Source organism: Rhodnius prolixus, unplaced genomic scaffold (genome assembly GCF_049639745.1).
Source record: "Rhodnius prolixus isolate KJV_2025 unplaced genomic scaffold, Rpr scaffold_6, whole genome shotgun sequence".
NCBI lineage: Eukaryota > Metazoa > Arthropoda > Insecta > Hemiptera > Reduviidae > Rhodnius > Rhodnius prolixus.
In genome coordinates, this window is record NW_027411634.1 from 2087875 (window position 1) to 2110632 (window position 22758).

General features: G+C 30.7%; 2 protein-coding genes across 2 annotated transcripts in view; both read right to left on the minus strand.

Annotated features, from left to right (window-relative positions):
- Positions 1-897, minus strand: part of LOC141460933 (sensory neuron membrane protein 2-like) — a 37908-nt gene extending 37011 nt beyond the window's left edge. Inside the window, exons 1-2 of the mRNA XM_074141440.1 lie at positions 392-897; positions 8-107 (exon numbers count right to left, since the gene is read on the minus strand). The gene's annotated coding sequence lies outside the window, so the exon portion shown is untranslated. The remainder of the gene's footprint in view (positions 1-7; positions 108-391) is intronic.
- A 4387-nt stretch (positions 898-5284) lies between these two features.
- Hsp110 (heat shock protein 70Cb) lies at positions 5285-22724 on the minus strand. The gene is made up of 15 exons (XM_074141431.1): positions 22296-22724; positions 21669-21876; positions 20030-20152; positions 19706-19939; positions 18643-18887; positions 17651-17727; positions 17281-17533; positions 16435-16562; positions 15592-15821; positions 15366-15512; positions 14728-14870; positions 12905-13001; positions 12656-12817; positions 11447-11566; positions 5285-10485 (listed from the first exon to the last, which is right to left on the minus strand). Exons 1-15 carry the CDS (start codon positions 22409-22411, stop codon positions 10303-10305), a joined length of 2466 nt encoding a protein of 821 aa, XP_073997532.1. The 5' UTR covers positions 22412-22724; the 3' UTR covers positions 5285-10302.
- Between the last annotated feature and the right edge of the window lie 34 nt (positions 22725-22758).

The window sequence follows — 22758 nt, forward strand, 5'->3', positions numbered from 1 at the left end:
TACTTACGAATTCCTCAATTTATGATTACTACTGGTTAACGGTATTAATGAAAAAAAGATTCCTAAAACGTCTTCTCTGAACATTGGCCGTTTAACCTTGGAACATCCTGTAATTGTTAATGCAAGTTTAGAAACAATAGTTATATACGTAGATGATGAAATTTTATAATTGCTGAAATCTAAGACGCATCAATTTCCTTTTAACAAACATACCAAATTCAAAACAGCTCAATATTCATCTAAAAAACAGTTCAACTACATATATCTTATTTTTTTATAAGGTTGAAAAATATTTAATTGTCAACCTTAAACGTTATTCATTCTTAAAAAAAAAGTCATTTCAAGAAGAACTTAATACTTATGCACTGTTAAATGAAGTTAATGAGCTAACCTGTTAACTACTAAAACGATAAATCCACCTATCTTCATTGGTTTTGCTTTGATGTCTCCAGAGGTCAAATTTAACGTCCAATTTATTTTTAAACTTCTTCTTTAGTAATGAGTTTCATTAGCTTAACTTATTTTTTTAATAGTTCTCTCTTAAATTCTTATTTCATGCGTAATATTATTTACAGCTTAACACCTTATTACCTTTTGAGAGTCGTATTATTTCTCCATTTTACACATCTCAAAATAGTTTAGACTCCATATCAATGTACTGTACATCTTTTTCAAAACGTATGTATCGAGGAATAACGAAAGTACGTGTTATTGAAATCTAAATGTGAACAGAAGTTACTGAAAATTTTGAGGAAGTTTCATTTACATGCTTTGATTCTTGCTTCATGCAAGTTTTTTTTAACGTAGCTTATCTATCATTTTTTTTTGTAACTGCCGCAACAACTACCTCACCCTCCACAAATTTATCTTCATCTTCAGTACATAAAAGTAACCTAAACAGAATAAAATTCTCATGTCTCAACCAACAGCAATGGCAGCTGTTTACAAAATCAAGTTGCCCTCTTTTGAATGATGACCTTGAATATAAAATACGAACAATTAAGCAAAAACAAAAAGACACTGTCGGATTTTACTTCTTTTTTGAGAAAACAAAATGTTGTTTTAAAAAAACTTAAAAAAAATTATGTCGGCCTATAGTTTAGTGGGAGAAACGAGAAACTTCTTTTTGCAAGGTCCTGTCATCTTTTCAGATTTACCACTAAGTCATTTTTGCCTAACGATAGCGAAGCCGGTAATTGGAGAAAAATAAGAATATAAGAGACTTGCCTTCTCACAGTCTCTTAGGGAGAAAACAATTGTTCTACCTATGTTGGTATTTACTGAGGGGAAAAATTATTCTCAGATTCGTTGCACGGCGTTCTAAAAGATCTGCTTCACCCTTGAAGGTATATTAACATACAAAGTAGCGCATATGAAGAGTAAAAATATGTTTAATGTTATCTAGAGTTTAACTTGGGCTCGCTAAACCCAAATAATCGCACATATCAACTATCTTAACAGACTATAAACATGGATATTTGTGAATGAGATGAGTACCAGTAAAGATATTTATAAGCGAGATCTCAAGTAGATATACTGTTCGACTTCACGAGCTCATGGGATCAGCCATTGAGAAAGTGTCATAGGAAAACTGTCCAGTATTGAATAACCAACGACCGTATTAGAGGCCCACACATCGGCCCTTATTGATCCTTATGGTTAGCAGGCATCCCGAACTACAAAAATAACTTTAAAAACTAGATCTTGCCAACACATTGATACACCTCAACAGTCCAGAGAATGAAGAGAGAAAATTGGTCATGAAATCAGAAGTTATGTCCAATACACACTCATTAAGTGGATTGAACAAACAAACTTGCATTTCTGGTGTTAACTTAAAACCAAATAAAAACAAGTAAATGATCCAAAATATAAACAGTTTCAACCAACGTCTCTAATTATCGTCAATCTTAGAAAATCATCGAATTTATCAAAATATTTGATGATGACAAAGAACAGTTATATTGCATGTTTGTAATTTTTAATAATTTCAGTGAAGTAATGAAAATAACAAACATAATATGTTTCAAACAGAATAAAAATTTCAAAGCAAAAAGAAGAAAATTTAACTATGCAACATTTAATTAAAACAATTTGAAAAACGCTGTATTGTAAATTATTTAATGGTAGATAATTAAATATTTGAATGGAGTAATAAAACAAAACAACAATAAGGCAATAATTTGACGTGGGAAAACAAAATTGAATTCCTTCTTTAATTCATATTTAAATTACATGAAGTATTAAGTTCATGAAGAAACTGTTCTTTTTCTTAATACTAACATGGTTGGTTAGATGTTGGCGACGACCCAACGAAATGACTGGCTGGCTAAATCAACAAAATAACGTCCATTGTGATGTACATCGTCAATTGTAGCTCCTTTTTAATGATTTGCGAACTAAAGTTCGTCTGTGATATCACTAATATTAACCCGCACATCATGTTTTTTTTTTTTGCAGATACTAGTTGTAAAAAGTGAGGGTTGAGACAGTTAAAATTAGATTAACGGTCTATCTTATAGCGAGGCTTGTTACTTCTGGCAATGCAGTCAAAAAACGGTCAATGTTCTCTTCTACTAGAGCCATCATGATTCTTCTTTACCTTATTCTAATAATCACTAAAAAGTACCAAATTATTTTCTCATTGAAACTATAATTGCTACTGTATAATTACAAAAATCAATTCCAACTCCTAAAAACAGCTGGAGTAATGATTATTATATACAACTAAAAGCTAAATAAAAACAAATAAAATTGAACCATGTTTTCTTACCATCGTAAGAGTTGAGGCCTCTCCGACTAATTCGAACGCATTCTGTTTGAAATGATTCATATTTATCAAAGATTTAACAAGATACTATTGTCATCAATTTAGTTTTAGGATTCATCATTATATAAAATTTCTTTAAAGTAGTACTGTCTCCAGATTTTTTAAAAATAAAATTTTTTAGGGTCTTCAAAGATATGACACAATCTTTTGACATCATGTGATGTATTGAACTATTGTACTATTCACTTAAAATCCATTATTTCTTTCTAGCACTTACTGTTTTATCCATAATTACTAATTTTAAGTGCAAAGTGCCACAGAATTCTCCTAGACAAAACCTATTCCAACTGGTGTACTCCTATAAAAAGGTCCTATTTTGTAATCCATTCATACGATGGACAACCAAACTGATATAATCACTATTTACGTGAATGATACCGCTTTACTTTCCTCACACCTTAATTCCATTAAAGTCTGCGGTTCATCTTGGTCTTAAAATATTTAATTATAAAAAAATGCTTTGGATTAACATAAAGTTATTGTATCAACATTGAAGCTGCTTGTCTAGTTTAAAAATTTAAAACTTTAAAGCAATAAATTAGAGATATCAACTCTTCGTGAAACTGCTTTTTCCCCCCAACAACACTCAAATAACTTTAATCTCACCTGTTATTGTTCATGACCAGATGAATCTTATTTTGAATATTAATGACTTCACAAATTCTTAGATTTCCTCTTTTGGTCAGGTACAGTAATGATTCATTTGAAGATAATGTATAGTTTCTTTTATAGATGAGATAAGCCAAATTTGGTCATTATTTTGAATCAAACAATCTTGATTGTAAAGTCAAGTAGTTTCAATTCACACTCTACAATTTTGCTATGACCTAAAATGCTTTGCAAGCGTGTTACGTCAGATCAAAGATTGTCAAAGAATGTGAAAGAGAAATTGTAGGCCCTGTTAAACAAGATTAGCATAAGGCTAAATTCAGAGTAGGAGCAGATCTTGACAATCTCAAATTATACAGAAATTTTGTATAATGATGAATTCTAAAACTAAATTGTTGACAATAGTACCTTGTTGATCTTTGACAATAAAGGATATCGCCTTCAGGCCCAATAACTTAGTGCCAAAGTTTCCTTGGGGCCATTAAATATGTGTACACGATAGCAGACTCTTTATTGGAGAAGCATGACAAAGAAGAATGATGCGAGCTGTTTCTACGGGGGCACAATTGGGTCAACTTGAGATTGTGCGTATTTTACTTCCTTATGAGACCCCACATTCCATTTTTAACTGAAATATGATGTCACAATAAAAATCCATTAGAATTTGTTGCTATGTTCAACTCAAAACTTAATGATATACGTGTTATGTATTTCCTGTTTCTAAACTAAAAACAAATTTGCAATTTATATGTATGTCTATTACTTTTAAGGTTTTACTTTACTTAAGCGTAGTCTTTGGGCGATGAATTTAAGCTTTTCCTTGATGTGGCGTTTCAATGTATTTTACTACCGGTTTAATACAAGTACGGAATATCTAATCAAAATCATGGCTTGAAAGAATATCAATCCACTGGAAGTTTGACAAATTGGAAAAGTCTATTTCGAGTTTCCTGAAATTTTTAACCAACTTTCCAATTGGTTTCCTATGAACTTGAACGTAACGTAAAATGTAGTATGAATACTTTTCTATGAGTGCACTTGTGACTTTTTTCCTGTCTCTATCGTAGTGAAATGCAGAAAATTGTAGTTGAATTGAAAACTATTTCATTGGAACAAATTCTAAATTACAAGATTTTAATTACGTAAAAAGCAGTTAAAGAAAGTCGTATAAATATTCGAACAATTATTTCTCTGTAATTAAATGAAATAAACATAAAAAATTAAATTACAATCCCAATGTAGAAGGGCTAGTGGAAAGATAGAATTGTTGATGACCTGATCTAGGACTATTTAAATTTTACCCTTATTAACTTAATGGTTAATCACCTAATTAAGAAGCATAATTAAAGGGCCTAGGTATAACCTTACGAATCAAAAGATTCGTTCTTTTTATAACCTTTCTATTCGACCAAACATTTTCTACTTTTTGTTTGAATTTCATGGAACGAATCATCTTCTAAACGAAGATTCAAATTCATTCCAAGTCATTTCAAGTACCACCAAGACAAAAATCTGAAAAAATGATCACCTGTAATTGTGATACGAAATAATAATATTAGTAATTTAATAAAAAGAAGGTTGAGAATAAACTGATATCAAAATTATTTCTTGCTTTATTATTTTTTCTTTTAGTTGTTTTCGCTAAAAGAAATACAATAGCATTTTTCAAAAGTATGTAAAACATATTCGCTTTTCTTTTTACAGAAAAAAAATTTAATTATTTGCGATTTAAAAAAACTAGGTAATAGGTAACGTTACAAAGCTAAATAAAACAATAAATTAGAAAAAAAGGAAAAATTGATTGGTCTTGCTGCTATAAATGAAGAACTAACGAAGTCTTTCAAATTTTTAACTTATTTATTATTCTACTATCTTAGACACATGTTTTTTTTTCGTTTTCTTTTTTTTACCTGAAGAGATATGTTTAAATGTGGGTCTATTTAAATATCAATAAAGAAAGATTCAAAAAATATAGAATCTTTATAATTTCCCCAGCTCAGAATATGAGAAGTTGAATAAGATCTTTTTTTTTTAAATTTAACTTTTATTCTAAAAAATTACATTTATAATTAATTAAAAACATCTACTATAAGTATTCATTTATTTATTTTTCTAGGATGTCTGTAAATCAGGAAGAAAATATTCAATACTAAATACAAAAAAATATCAAAGCATGTTACTTGTTCCAATACTTTTTTTTTTTTACAAATTGTAATACATTGAATTTTCTCTGAAATCAATTTCTAAACAATGTGCAAACTAAAAATAAAAGATTTAATTTGCTTCCACTACCTCCTTAAATAATCAAAGCGTATCAAAATTACTACGTGAATTCTACTAATCTAATATATTAAAAAAATAATAAACATTAGTTCAGAGCTCATATGAAGCCGTATAGCAGAATTCCAATTTTCACATTTTCCAGAGTACAATATCTAAAGAGAAATCCCGTTTCCAGTATCGAAGTTATTCTCTCGGTGAACAAGTTACTTTCAGAACTGTAGTGGTGTCATGTGTAACAGTAGGAAACACTAGTTTTTTTGGGTTTCGTTTCTGCTACCTAAAAAAAAGAGGACTCTTGAGAGGGGCACCAGCACTAGGCGAATATATTCACTCGGAAAATACCTCCTTTATTTGACAACTCTTGGGAGCCTTTGAGCCTAGAGTAGTCACTTCCAAGTCCACATTAATAGCCTCTGCTGGGTCAAGTTACTGGATCCGTCGGTAACTGAACACAATTTTGTACCAGAGTAATTTTCTACTCCAAGAGATCATAACAGGAGGAGAGACTTAATATCTTAAAGGAGTCCTGAGTAGACTGCAACGTAACTAGAGGAAACGGTTTTAGCGAACTGCTGCGATACCATCTTTTAAGGAAGATTTAAGTGCCTAGTCAAGTCTTAGGCATTGGAGGAGGATATTTCCTTCCTTAACCCTCTCCCTCAGATAACATACTGACTGCGTTATAAGGCTCTAACGAAATTTCATTTCATAAATTTTTTTTACCATGAAAAAACAAATAAAAAAATAAAAATAAAAGGATCGTTAATATGAATGCACTAATATTATTATTTCTGGTTAATCAATTTTTACTTAAATTAAGCATCTGTTATGTTACAGATAAAAAATATAGACTAACAAAACAACGTATCCAATATTATACATTTTAGTCTTGTTATACCTCTCATAAGGTCGTACAATTTTCGTAACGTATAGAAACAAGCCCTTATAATATACAAAATTTTGGTTTCACGATTGGAAATAATGCCCTTTGCAGATATTACAGAAAAGGAGAATAACCAATCAATACACTATGAAAAAATCGAAATATATGCACCCCCTGAAAAACAAATTTTAAAAAACCAAGTGAATTCTTTGTCTACTTTTATAAATTAAAACCAATTTATTTGAGTTAATGTAAATTGGTTATATTTTTCTTTAAGCATTTTCTTCTAAGAATGCATTAAAAAAAAGGTGAATAATTAACAATACAACCCTGTTTTCACACCGTTCTGTTTTTTCCGCCACTTAATTCTTTGCCGAAAAAGAGCAAGCCAAAACCGTCAAAAGCTAAGGCTTAAGATGAATACACTATTTTTATTAACTACATATACGAACTGAAAATTCATATATATATATTTTTTAACAAAACTATTAATAACAACAGAAGACCATTAATAATAAAAATTAGGTTTTTTAGATGTTAATAAAATGCATTAAAAATATTAATTTTGTTTCTGTTTTTAAGAGGGGATATGATATCGAAAATAAAAGTTTTAAATTTTATTAAATTCCCTCAATTTATGACTTAATAAACTTTTTGGTGATAAAAGCAAAAAAATTGCAATCCATAAAATTTACATCAAATTTTTTAAGTTTAAGACAAACCCTCACAAAATGACCTAATCCATCACTTTACAGGCAGGACTGGGTGAACCTCCAGTACCTAAGAGACTGGGTGAACCTCCAGTACCTAAGAGAAAATCTAACTAAAAATCCTGATTCTCAATTTCGGATGGTGCAAAGTGCCAGCTAAACTCCAAGCTCATATGATTCACTTAACCTTACTTCGAATGAAACCTCAAGCTAAGTGATCACTCAGAACTAGAATGGGAGAGTAATATTAACTAGAAAATGAAATGAGTAAAGGTCTTGGAACAATTCGAATATTATAAACTTAAAACTGGAAAACATTCAATCATCAAAACCAAACTACGAAGAATTTTGGAAAGAAAACTCTTTAAAAATCTTAACTTAGATGACTGACTTAGGAGGATGTAAAAAAGGGGCTTACTTAAACCATACTGCTCAGAGGATTGTACCCTATGGGTCGTCCCGAGCGTGTAGAATATTACTTGCGTCTGGTGACGGGCTTCTAGAAGAAGAACAGCTATTAAGTATAAGTAAGAAAAGAATCAGAAGTTGGAAATAGCTTTGTACACAGAAGCCGAAGTATCATGGTCTGTTTTTAACATTGTTTTACATTGCGGCAATGGGGATGAACAAACAATATCTACATACTTAAGGATTATAGCAAATTACAGTCGTAATTTTTTACTTTTTGCCAAACTTGGTAACCTAGGGACTAGGTCACCTTCAGGGCTTACTCTATTAACAATTACAATTTTTTTACATTGCGCACAAGATATAATAAATATAATTGTTCTTAGCGTAAGCCCTGAAGACGACCCTAGTCCTTTGGTAGAAAAGCTCAACAGATAACAAAAACTTTAACAAAAACTTATGACTGAAATTGGTAGTATTCTTACTTTATTTTGGATTAATGAATCAGTCACCAAAGACGATAATCAATACTCTTCAATATTTATTTTTCTAAGCCGTACATCCATTCTGTAGCAAATGGGCGAAATGATTCTTCGAAGCATATTTTACTCGACTTTTTCTTGAAAAGATGAAATTCTCTACCATTCAACCACACAACATAGGTCTGAGTAGTCTCTACAACGTAGACATAGTCACCCTCGTCTTCTATTGCTCCTATTTTCCCATTTATAGCCATTCTTTCTAGAAGAGGTATTCATCCCATTCTTTTTTTTCTTGACAGTCTTTACAAGAAAAGGTACTAAAATCATGTAAAATTTTTGAAATTGAAAGTTCCTTGAATAATAATTAGAACAACTTAAAATAGAATTTATAAAGCGCAAATAGAATATTCGAAATATAGATCAGAAATATCAAATTCAGTATTCCGTTATTTAGCATCACTTGTAGCTATAGTTTCGGCCGAAATTGGTTAACAGGTATTGAGTTGGTAAAGATAGTGCAAGCTACTGATTTTACTGATAATAAATTGATTTTATTTTTTTAAAGAGTTCATTCAAACAGTACTGTGCCGTTTTTCTTCCAACTTTAAATGATAACTGTCTAATGTCTTGTAAGTTTAATTTGAACTTAGTATTTTAGAAATTTGAGAGTAGGCATTGTTTGGTTACAGATCAAGGAAGTGATAGTTTAGTGCACTATCTACAAACTTGTGAGCCATGCATAAATCTTAAGAGATCTTTATCTTAAGCCAGAGTTTTTTTAGACATGTCCACGTCACACCATCCACCTATTTATGTAATTGTTTAATTAATATTTCATTATTGTTTTTATTTTATTTTAAAAAAAAAACCTATTCTCGTGTGTTTATTGCAAATATTCTTAATCGTTTCGGGAAGATCTAATCTGTAGTCCATAATATTAACAAATAATTAGGTTTCATTCTGTCATATTGATCACAAAGTTGCTGTTATAATCATCAATTCATTCCTATGTTCCTGACGATTCGAAGGATAAAAGAAAGGTATGATCAGCTGTCCGGACAATATTCCTCGAACGGATGTTTCAAAACTGGTTTCATACCAATTTTTTTTTTTCTGGATATCCTTCAAACAGTACCCGATTTTTACCAAGAATCTACAATAAAAATTCGTGTGAAATATTATAGAGGATTACTGCACTTAAATTAAAAAAAAAAAAAATTGCATCTGAAATCTTGCGTTACATTTTCCCCTCTCATACCGTGGCGAAAATCTTACCACGAAAAACGGAAAAACAAAACGGAATAAATTTTACATAACAAATAAAATAATACATTCATTTATATTTTCTTTTTTGGAATGTTTAAAGTGCTCTAGATTTTTTTTCTTCTTTAATTCATTTCTTTCTCTCTCCCTCTCAAGGTAGATTTTTTTATTTTCTTTTCTTTAAATGAAGTTACGGTTTTCCATTTTAATAACGAATATAGTAAAAACTATATTAAAAAAGTTGCGATCAGAATAGAAGAAAAAACAAAAAATTAAAAAAAAAAGTTTTAATACTACGAAAATTAAATAATTATATAATACATATTATAAACGAAATTTTCGTAATTCTTAAAAAAAATAAAAATAAAACTCCTCGCCCACTGTTTCCTTACAAACTACTCCAACTTAAAGAAAGAAAAAAAAAATTAAATATGTAAATGCAAAAAAAAAAAATTATATTAGTCAAAAAAAGAAAACACGATACCTCATATATTTATTTATTTTAAATTAATTAAAGATATAAGAATCTGGAAAGTTAAAGCCAAATTGAGGAAACTTATCATTATTTTGTAAGTATCGCCCTATCCTAAGAGAGAGTGGAGACAAAAATAATATTTAATTAAAGAAAAGAAAAAAAAAAAATCAATAAATTATAGAATTTCTTTTTGCTTTTTCTTTTTCTTAAATAATTTTTTTTTTTGTGAGACGAGGTTTGTGTGGATTATTTTAATTTTTTTATTTTACTTCATTATTTTGTTTGTTTGTAATATCTTTCATAAATTATAATTAGTGAAGTATTTTAATGTTATATTATATATATAAATATATGTAACTCTATTCTACATCCATTTTCTCTTGCTGAGAAGGCGTTTGTTGTTGTTGATCAGAACGTTGTTGATCGCTGGATGGGTCTGTTGTAGACTTCGTGTTATTCGTTTTATCACCAGCCGGATCTACAGGAGGTTCCACTTTAGGTTTAGGTTTGTTCATAACAGATGATACGGATTGTTCCAATCGCTGAAATAAACAAATAATATTAACAATTTGTCAAATACTATTCAATTATTTGCGTTAAGTATCAAAGGGTCAAATAACAAGGGACAGTCAGATAACTTAAAAAACATTCTCTCAATATTCTATATAATTAATATTTTCTTAATTCTGCACAAAACCAAGTTTTAAATATTGCAGAAAACTCGAAATACAAAAGAAAAATAGTATCTAGTCTGACACACTCATCTCCTTAGATTCACGATTTCCATTTATTTTTAGTTTTCATGATAAGAAAATTTATTATATCAATTTTTATTTAATTTTGTTTTCCTCAAATAAATATAAAGAGATTTATAACAATCCAAATAACGAATAAGATAAAAAAAAAAAGCTGCTCTTCGGGAAACTTCAGGAGTTCAGGGGGGGTGGCATTGTTTTGCCCAATACGTGCAGTATGAAAACTTCAAGGAAAGAGTCCTTGAAAGCGGAACAAAGTCGGGACATCCATGGACGATTCTGATTTAAGAGTAGCTGTAGTAATCTGATTCATAAGCAAGAAGCATACATAAACTTCAGGCTGCTTTAGGAGTATCGATATTCTAAAAATAAGCAATTGTCAAATTTAAATACTTAGTAAAGAAAACAGTAAGTATCGGCATAACAAGCCCATTTTGGCAGCAGTGGGCTGGCAATTTAGGAGCCGCCTCCATGCTAATATCTATTCTAAAGCAAACAATTGCAACTGAATGGGATGCTAATTTTCAGCTTACTGCGACTTAACAGTTTTTGAGAGCTTCAGTTCACATACCGGAGAAAGCACTATCTTAACTTCCTGTAAATTTACTTTCGACAATCTTACACTTACTAGACTATGATTCTATTTTAACTGTTGAACTCAATCACTTTAACCTTTATGTGAAATTATAAAAAAAAAACATATGTCATGGTTACAAAAATACTTTTTAAACAAAATATAAGTTCATACTTTCTTCTCTGATCCAATTTGATCGATGGTGACTGGGGGATCCATCGTCAATGAACAGTTCCTCAACAGATTTCTTTTCTCGTCCAGCCATTTACCAGTTGCCATTATATCTTCTTCCACCTGGGATAATAACATTTTAATGTAAATAAAAAGAGTATGCCAAATGATTTGGCACATTTGTTTCGAGCAACGCTCGTCTCTTTGTACTAAGGACCCAATTCTGAATCTCGCGATCATCTTAAAAAGTCATCCTAGAATTGAGAATCATTACGAATCTTATTTGTGATTCAGAATCTTTAGTTTTACTCCCTACTCCGTTTAAACAATCTCATAGTATCTTTAAGTTCCTAATGCGTCACGAACAACGCACTGTTTCTGAAACTTTCGCTTTTCTGCCAACAACTTGCTTGCACTTGTCTCTTTCAAGTCCCAATTCACTTGTAATGTTTCCGAAACTCCACAAAATCGATCATCATCCACAGAAAAAAATGGATTAAAAAAATCTTATCCAATCATGTTCATTACTTGTATAAGCAGTTCTAGGCAGCAAATCACTTTGAAATTTAAGGAAATTAATGTCTCATTTACCGTGTGCGTAATGAATACTCACACGACTTGTAACTTTTTATTCTCATCATATTCTTCAAACATGGAATTCTTATTAAAGTTTACCAAGAAAAAAGGACATCAAAAGGGCATGCATTGAGATCTTAGAAACCCTCCTTAAAAATCAATATTTCTGAAAAGTCTGAGCACCCCTTACTTCTTAATCGAATAAAATGTCAACCCTAGTAGCACTGGGAAAACGTTTCAAATTAAATTTATAGATAGATCCTCATGAGTGCAAAACCTTGAATCAAATTTTGGGAAAACAGTAGAAAGAGAAAAAAATCCGCTTATTAAAAGATCCGTTTTTGGATGAGTAAATTTAATCCTTTATTAAACATAACATTCGAGGCAACGTATTCCTACGCTTTCTTGGTTTTGTGTTATTTTGTACTAGCAAAAACATTTTCTAGTATTTATTTTTTCATACTCCGGGAATTTCAGTGGAAATTCTATCCGAGAAAATTTGACCTTTTCTCTTTACTTCCCTAGTACCAGTAATAAGAGAAAAGTAATGAGATAAAAATCATTGTAGATTATTAAATAATATTAAAATAAGAGATATATTACACATAAAATAAAAAAAAAAATTAAAATAAATACCTTTGCAACGTCAGATGGTGCTATGTGATTATACTTTTCATCACCAGCTTTGTAGTGTTCTACAAATTTATGTGATAACTGTAGGTAATGTGCAAATTCTTCTATTGCCAAAGGTCTGTTTTCATATTCCAATTTTCGTTTTTTAATTGGTTCACCAAGTTGCTAAAGAAAATGCATATAATTATGAATAATTGGACAACAGTTAAGTGAAGAGACAGGAAAACCTATTTTATTAACTAAATATTTTACCTTGAGTGCATTGAATTTTTCTATATAAACTTGTCTAGGGCAATCTTCACCTTCTTCGTATAACCAAGTTTCCATATTGTCTAGTTCGTTAATAATCCTGTAGCAGTAAGAAGGTACAATTAGGTTATAATAATACTGATTACAATTTTATTTAAATTTTAATACGTCCAGTTTTGATCGTAGTTACCATTTTTGTCCTAATTTAATTCGTTAATTTTTCCCGATATTTTCTTCGTACAATATGGAAGATAGCCCTAAAATCGGGGTCGACTTTTACAATCGGATTCAACCGAGCTTTTTAGCTATCCAATATTTTCTTGTTAGGATGGGAGACTTATTATAAGTTTATTTCTACAATAACCAATGCAAATTTTGTATACTGAGATGACAGTAATTACAATGAACATAAGTGTATCAAGTTTACGAAGAAGTGAGTATTATTAATTCAGTTTAGTTTTTCACGAATTAAATAAACACAATTTAAATGAAAATTTAAAATGGCAACTGTTATAGCCTATTTATTTTAAAATAAAACATACAACAAATTATGAGTACTGTTATATTAATCTGTTTGCGTTAAGTACATTAAACTTTAAATGAATTTCTTATTACTGGTCTTTTTTATTAATGCCAATTAGCCATTAATCGATAAAAACTTTTATTTGTAAAAGATAAAAACAAGAACCAACTTTTTTTTACCTAAAAATTGAATTTAAATGCGAGGAGTAGTCCTATATTCGAGCGAATAAAGTTTTCGTTTTACAAAACTTTTTTGAGGAATCTGATCTAAATAAATTATCACTTTTACTTAATAGAAAACTTATTTTTAAAAAACCAACATTTCTTAACCCGTTGCCGCACACTTTTAATTTGATGATCGTGCTCAGAAACATACTTTTTTTTTTCTCAATTATTTATGACTGCCAGATGGAATCAAGTGTAAGTTGTATGTTTGGAAGTAAAAATTATCACATTTGGCCACGTTTTTTTTTCCAAAAAAATTCTCGACGGCTGTAACCGTCATGACGACTATACAGCATTTGCTTTACTAATTCAATAATTAACAAGTGTATGCGTTAGTACACTTCGTACTAACGCTGTACTTTTTTTTATTAATTAAAATGTGCACGACGGCTATAGGCTATAGACGTCGTTTGCCTACCATATCAACAAAGATCGGACGGCTATAGCCGTCATTTGCGGCAACGGGTTAAATCTGAATTAAAAAGAAAAGATAATAAAAAAAAAGGCAGAAAAAGTACCAACACTTTGAATACTTGAGCGAATACCAGGTACAACAGATACTGTTTTAAGTATTCAAAGGAGAATTTTAAAGACTAGTCGTCAAAAAACTATTGTTCCAACTCTTATTTTAAAAAAATTGTCTGATTGTTGTCGAATTTGGGTAATAAATTATGGAAATCAATCTGAGAAAGAGCAATTAAATAAATGCTTATTGGGCATAACACTAACTATACTAGAACATTTAATTGGGCTAGAAACCAGCCAACTAAAACTTACAATGTCTTAAAGACGACTATTTTTTTTTGGTTACGCAAATTAACCTAATTAGCAATTTAAATAACAGTTACCAAAATATCGTTTAACAAAAAGCCGGATAAAATGCCTCCTGTATGGAGATTGGCAAATATATCTAGTTCCAACAAGTTAAAAATCTCCGAAATATCTCAAAAGGTTCCGTTTTCTTTCAACATTATTCAATCTTTGTTAAGACCAAATATCTCTTGTCAGACACCACCTGTATTTTATCTAGCTCACCAACAATATTTATAAAAATTAGCAAGAAATTAAATTTAACTTACTTCGTCTTGTCTTGTGGTAGTACATATTGTGACAATTCTTCATTTGATGAGATTTTGCCCCTCAGATCGTATACATATTCTTCTAAAGCATTTCTTGCGTCTACCCGTTCTTTCTCTTGTTTATCATTGGCGATCATTTTACACTAGAAACAATGGGGGGGGAAAAAATTTATGAATAAATAATCAATGACTTCTTCTCACTACGATTCTAAACCACATATGTTCGTTGTAAGACTATATTACCTTGAAATTTCTTAAAGAGAAGCTTTACCAACTAATTCTCAAAAACTGCTCAAAAAGAATTTTTCAAGCAAAACGATTAAAGTAAAAAAGCCAACAAACAAAATAATCTTCTTGTGGAAAGATAGGGTTGCAATTTTTTTCTAACTTTGAATTATAGCATTAAATTTTAAAATCTCCATAACTATCTAGAGTGATTCGAAGAGTCCAGCAAGTGCATGGAGTGTGCCTTACCTTTCGGGTAAGGAAAAAAAGGTTGCACAGGTATCCAGAATTTCATCGCGTTGTTTATACTAACTCTGAACAGGATATCCTGAATTATTTTTCCTACATAGTTCTTTTACATTATTAACAATTTAAGTAAAAAAAAGATACGATTAAAAAGAAAAGATTATTACCTCTGATTCGTAGTAGTCGTTCAGCAAAGACTGGGTAAATCCATGCATATAAGCGTCAATAGGGAGTTCCAAAGTTTTGGTAACGGATTTCCTCTTTTTAACATCCTTCTTATCAACCTTCTCGTTTTTCTCTTCTTCTTCGTTTGGCTTTTTGAACAAAAGACAAAATATTATTTGAAAATGAAAATGAAAATAATAAGTAAATCAAAAATTAACTGAAAGATACCTGTTGAACATCCCCATTTTCACGATTATTCTGATCAGTTGCGGATTCTTGATCATTACTAGCAGTTTCCATTTCCATGTTTGATTCTTCGGCTTCCAGGTTATCTTTTTTCTCGACTAATACTGCGCTTACAATTGATACAATACCATGTAAATTGATTCTAACTTTGACTTTGATTTTGGATGATTCACCTTCTGCAGTTGGCCTTACATCTTTGATTATAAAATGACCTGTAGTACAAATTGAATGAATAACTGAATAAATATAGTATAATAATATACAAAATTTTAAAAAAGAAAAACAAATAATAAATGTATCATGTTACCCCTTGTCTTACGACAAAAATTGATAGAAAATTGAAAAGGAAACCATTTAATAAAAACCAATCCTATGCGACTTTAAAGATCTATTGTGATTCTCTTTAAGTTTTTTTTCCAAAAAACGACCAGTAGAGTGCAAAGTGGAAATTGTAAAAACAAGTATGTCCAATGAAAACTGAATATGAAACTGAATATTTGGCACGATAGATTGCAATACTTTCTATATCGAAAGGTATGGAAGCTTTATTCAGAAAGTAGTATTTTCCTGTTAAGAAGTTCCAGCTGAATTACCCAGATGGAACTTAAAGCTTAAGTTTGCTTCCCACTAAACGTTTTTGTCTTCGATTTAAATTTCATTTTTCAAATCCCAATCAAATCGCTTTATTTCTCTTACTGGCGTTGTGAAAATAAATATAGTACAAAAAAAGGTCTTAATTTTGGCGAAATTGATTAATTAAAACTTAAAAATCAAATATTAAAAATTAATTAAAAACTGTAATTAATATAATTTGAAGATAGTTACCAATATCTTTGTCAGTATGTGGTACATCACAATTGTAATAAGCTTTGATTTCGAAGTCTTCTTTTCTGTAAAAGGTCAACATTTTGCTGAAAGGCATCGGGTGGAACTGTGGAAATACTTCCATCTCTCTGAAACAAAAGATGTTATTTACTGGAAATATATTTATTTTATTAGTTCTCTAATTTTTAATAGTTTTTTTTAAGAATATTTCAGAAAACAAAAGAGGACTCTCTCTTCATCACATTTGAATTAATCGTGAGATCCATCAAGACAAACCCAGGTAGCAAAATCTACATTAGAGATAGCGTAGAGTGATGATTCTGTGGATTTTAGGCTGAACTCTTATTGAGAGGAACCTCATCAAGAAGGAGCCTTAAGATAAATAAGAACAAAAGAACTCATGATGACCCAGAAGTAAAAAAAAAAGTTGGGAAACGTTACCAAGAATTGAAGTTGGTAAGAATCCTTCAAATATTCAGCCGCAATTATAACTAACAAAAATTAAATGAAGACTGAAATCATCACTAACAATGTAGCGCGAAACAGATGCATGTTTTTCTACAAAGAATGTTAAAATATCGGAACCTGCCAAGAAAAAAAATAATAATAATAACACAATTTCTTAAAAAACTACGCTTGTGAAACTTGAAACTCGGTAAGGAAACGGAAAGATTCCTTTGTAGTGAGAAAGCAATGGATAAAAAATGCCGAAGTGGGTCTTCAAAAAAATAAGAGAAAGTGTTACAAAAGCTAAAGATCACAACAAAAGACAAAAGGTTCATTTAAAGTTGTAGAGCCCATGATCACGTTACTTTTTGGAAAATTCAAGAAATTATAAACACTTACCCATCAAGGCTATGTGGATCCCAGACAAGTTTTACTGGATAATTCTGTATATCTGTTATGCTAAAATCACGAACTCTTACTGCTGGTGACAGCATGGCACATTGTAATGCACAACCTCTTGCCACAGCCTCATCTTGATTCAAAGTAGTACTGGGTGTCTTTCCAAATACAACTTCAATCAGATGTTTTATAGCTGGTATCCTGCTAGATCCACCAACAATTTCTACTGCGTAGATTTCCTCTAGGCGAAGTTCTTTGAAAAAAAATAATGTAAATTAGTAAATAATTTAATTGTAATTATTAACTGTTCTTTTTAGTTAACCTAGTATTCGGTTAAATTAATTTTTGAATGAGGTAAATCTATACTTACTAGAGTCTTCAAGACATTTTCTGAGGGTGATTTCAACTCTATGGAATAGATGAGCGCAAAGACCTTCCATGTCGACCCTGAAAAATAATTATTTTAAAATGAAATAAACAAAATTAAACTAATCATTTGTAGTGCACAAAATTCAAAATATTTTTCAATTCAACCCTGGAAACATTAGAAGCACCAAGTAAAGTATAAAAAAGAAAACCTTATCAACAAATTTTGCAAATAAGTGTTTACAAATGAAGTAGCCGAGGAAGGTCAACAGAGATATGCTCTGTACAAGTATTCCTGGCCTGAGGCAGGCGAAGATCTTTCTGAGCAATTATAACTGAATCAATTTTAAAGCGATAAATACGCTTACAATAAATAAGCAGCAACTACTTGAGTATCCTATTCTCACACTAAAAGGATGTACAAGGTGATGAGAAGTATCTATTCCTGCGGGAATCAATCCAGCATTAGAACAAACTAAAGCCACACTACAGTTTATACGCAAGGTCATGGACACCTCCCGACTCATCAGTTTGGATACTGAACTCTTTGGAGTAAACTCACGATCCCGTAGTACTATTTTAGTTTAGCGGATACCCGCTTTACCCGAACTATCGTTCCAACACTAGAAGGAAGTGATTCTCAGTCTTTTCCTTAACTTTGATATGAAAAATTATTATTTAAAGATGATTGCTAGCGCCTCCGTCCACTATACCTAATTTAGTAGTTGGAAGTAAAGCCTGCCTAAAAAATAGGCTTTACTTTACTTAACTACTTATTATTTACGCTACAGCTACTACCAATGGAATTCTAGAATTTAGCATTCCAGAAAAAAATTACAGAAACATGTTAAGAATGATGAATATTGTCAACACCAACATGCTTATGTTAACGTAAACCCACTCATTTCCGGCAATATTATACATTAATTAATGCAAGTATAATACACATGATTCACCAAACTGAAAATTAAACATAAAAAGCTATTTATTACTAACCTCTTCATGTCTCCATGAACATCTTTATCATCCATGAAACATTCAATATTCATTGGTAAGGTGGTTGAATTGGCCGACATTTGTTTTTTTAATTTTTCAACTTCTGCCAACAATCTCAGATAAGCTCTAGCATTTCCTCTAGGATCAATTTTATATCTCGTAACGAAGTCAAGGGAAAAATGGTCGGCTAATATTTTGTCAATATCCCGACCACCTAAGTTAGGATCACTGCAGCAGGCTAACATCTAGTGAAAAAAATAAAATAAAATAATAATTAAGCAAGTCTAACAAGCTTCAGATTTTTTCCAAATTCAAACTTTAGGATAAAACTTCCATCCGTTCTGAAACCATTCCCGGTAACATCAGAGGTGATAATTAACTATTACATAAAAAAAACGGTTCCCCCTAAAAGTCAAAATGAAGCTGATTTAAAAAAGAAAAAAAAATATTAAAAACAAACATCTCAAGTCACTCTGTCTGTAGGGGGAAAAAACCGGAAACAGGAACTTTAAAAATTACGCGATAAGTGGTTAAGGGTGACATCACTTAGCTTGATCAATACCTATTTAGATTCATTTCTCTAACAAGATTTTTCATGTTTTTATCTTTACAAAGTGCAGTGGAATTCCCTACAAAGCATACTATCCTCAATAAAATTATACAAAATGAGATTTTTTTCAGTTGACATTAACGAACCATTCAAGATATAAACCCATACGATATAATTTAGTGGAAAGTGTAGAAGCAATTTTCGTGAAGAACTTATTAACTTATTTTATTACGTTTCGGTAGTGGAATAATAAATATTAATTAAGGTTGGACCCCAAATATAAAATTTGAAATTAATGCAATTAATTTTGGACATTTGCAACAACCAAAAACGCTATTTTCTATCAAATGCTTTTTTTTTGGAACTCAGGAATCTCAAAACTCTTTTTCGAAAATTTGACACTTTCAATTTCAAACTTCACTAAGAGAAAATATAAACAGAGATGATAATGAAGAAACAAGTTTATCTATTTAAATCTTTAGTTAAATCGAGAAAATTAAATTTTCTCCTTACCTTTAGTTTTCCTTTATTAAACGCACAAGCCGAGACTTGTAATGAGGAATGTCCACAATCTACAAAGATAACATTTCGTGGTTTCTCATCTGGATTGGGCAGATCTTGTTTATATATACCATAAGATAGTGCAGTTGCTGTAGATTCGTTCATAAGGCGAAGCACGTTTAAACCGGCAATGTGTGCAGCGTCCAAGAGGGCTTTTCTTTCGGCGTTAGTGAAATACGATGGGACCTGAAATATAATTTAGTTTTTACTTGAAATAAATCTATAAGTCTACAATATTATGCAAGAGAGAAAAAAGTAATCCAATTTTACACTCACCGATATCACACAATCGTTTACTTTGGTTTTTAAAGCTTGTTCGGATGTATCCTTCAACTTTGTTAATAACATCGCAGTTATCTGTTCGGGATTAAAAGTATAATCCTCATCCATATACTTTACCTGAAAAAAAAAACAAAAAAAAAAATGAAATGAATAGATAATAGTATCCACTGTCATTTTTTGCAAGTTTTATTATCTTTATTTACCTCAATTTATTTATTAACTTAGCTGTAAATGAAATTTCTTAATCCTTTTTTTTTTTGATAAAATTTCTTTAATCACAAGTCAAATTTTAATTGCTCAACCTTGTTTTATGTTTCATTTGTTCATTATGACTGCGGAATACGAATTTTTTAATGATTCTATGACATATTAGAAAAAGGTATATTCGTAGCCAAAACAATCAGGAAAACTTGTAAAACTATTGGTAAATATATGATGAATGTACCCAACATTGATTTCCAACAGTCAAATGTGGAACCCTTTGCGGAATTTGGACAGATTAGCAGTTTAAAGAGGTAAATACTTTGAAGCTGTCAAAGAATGAACGTCACCTATCATCTGAAATGGGGTGGTATCGATAATCCATTGTAAACTATTTATCTTCACTACGTAGCGTATAGACAGGATACCACGTTCTTAAAAAACTTTGCTGAAAACGACTTGAAAATTCATTAGGCGTCTGTTCCATCTATCGCATAGTATTCTGAGAAGAAGAGTGGTATACTATAATGCAGGACACAATGAACAATCAGTTCAACTTGTAAGAAACCATGGTCAAAAAAAGTAAATTTTGGGATTATGAGAGAATTTATCCCAGATGCAAAACCCTTTGATTCCCATTTCGGTTGTGAATAGCAGAAACTAATGTTTGCAGCTTTAGCAATACCCTGCCTTTACTGAATAAATAAATAAATAGTACTATGCAAGGGCAATCCACAACCTGCAGATCGATACTCACTGAAGAATCTAGAATTTGCCGAACTGAGAGGTTACATCAACCTGCCTGCGGCTTAGATTTATGACAATCAGATTATTATTTCGCTGATTTTATACATCGTAACGCATGTACTTTGGATATCGACTAATTTTGAAATTACACCCAATATCAGTCGTTGAATAATCACTTTGGTGAAGAGAATTTGACATCAATTTGATTCCGTCTCTCACTACACTAGCCGATTCTGTAGTTTCTCTACAACAAACTGATTAATCAATATCTGACGGTAGTTGATAGACCGAAAGTGATAAGGGATACAAAAACCATGCGACTTAAAACCTAACATTTTATCAAATATTTGTTTCAAACAATGCCCAATTCAACAATTTAGGCGCAAGTTACAGTTGCCAATCAAGTATTCTTTTCTTATAAATCTAACAATTGATATCGTCATGGAACCCAACAGCTATACGAAAGATGGAAAAATACCGAATATTATGGGATACATTTTGAATAGTAGCATTGACTTGTTATTTAGTACAAAACAATAAAATCTAACTTTTTCTCCAAACTTATTACTATTCTAACTACATAATAACACAAGCCGCTGAATTTTCGGTTAAAATGTTTTAATTAACTGCGCTTCTTTATTTCTTTAAAATAAATAAAAATACTAAAGAAACAATGGGAGTTTACCTTAATACCAATAGCCTGAGGCGCTTTATCATTGTAAGACGAAATATGAAATGGCAAACATTTTGCTTCATTTTGCACATGAGGATCATTTAGTTTTCTTCCTAATAATCGTTTAAAGCCATGAATCGTATTTTTCATGTTCGTTACCATCTGATTTTTAGCAGCGACTCCTAAAATTCTATTTCTGCCGCTGAATGCTACGCACGACCTAATAAGAGGAAACATGCATAAAATTTATAATATATCAAACATTAATTGTTTAATACACAAATAGAAATATGTGAGAAAAAACAGGCATGGTAATAAATTCGTTATTATAGTACTAGTCATGATCAGTAAGAAGTGGATAACCAGTCGTATCCATATTGGGTTATAAGTAAACCTACATATGCAGGACCACTCTGACATTAGTTTTACGTACTAACTTTGTTCACAATAAGCTAAAAGTAACAGCTTAAATGGGGAGTTCTTTTCATTTTTTGTTAATCTCAAGGTCTTCGGGATCTTGTATGATAAAAGAGTACTGAAATACTTTTTTTAATAATAGGAAAACTATTAATTGACATTCGCCGTACATCTTTAGTTTTGTTTTACACAAACATATGAAATAAATTAATTAATACTTACGGCGTCGCTCTTAAACTGTAATCGTTAGCAATAGTTTCTATTCCACCAGCTCGAGCTACCGCAACATAGCATGATTCATTTCCGAAATCAATTCCTATTACAGACATTGCAGCCATCTCCTTTTTTTACCTTATTTTACTATAACAAATAACAATACAATTTCACAATAAACACGAACGCCTAGAGGCTTTTTAGTTACACGAAATTACCGGCAAGAAAGTTCTAGAACATGTGAAAGAAAGAACGTGAACACACGACGTTATATCAATAAGTTCACTGCTTCCTTCATTATATTTAGAGTGACTTGGACTCTTCTAGAATTCCAAAGAGGTTAACAAATCCTTTAAAGATGTTAGATTTAATATAAATAATAAAATAATATTATAAAATTGGCGAGTTTTCAACAATATTTTTTATAGAATCATTTTTTAATTTAATTATATTTGCTATATGGTTTGAATAG

What these genes read in the sequence shown, in the direction of transcription:
- Hsp110 (XM_074141431.1), bottom strand. Translation starts at nt 22,411, where the DNA reads ATGGCTGCAATGTCTGTAATAGGAATTGATTTCGGAAATGAATCATGC. An exon ending in AAAATGTCTTGAAGACTCTA is followed by an intron (nt 17,534 to 17,650) that starts GTAAGTATAGAT and finishes TTTTTTTCAAAG; the next exon opens with AACTTCGCCTAGAGGAAATC. An exon ending in AAAAATTCAATGCACTCAAG is followed by an intron (nt 12,818 to 12,904) that starts GTAAAATATTTA and finishes CATTTTCTTTAG; the next exon opens with CAACTTGGTGAACCAATTAA.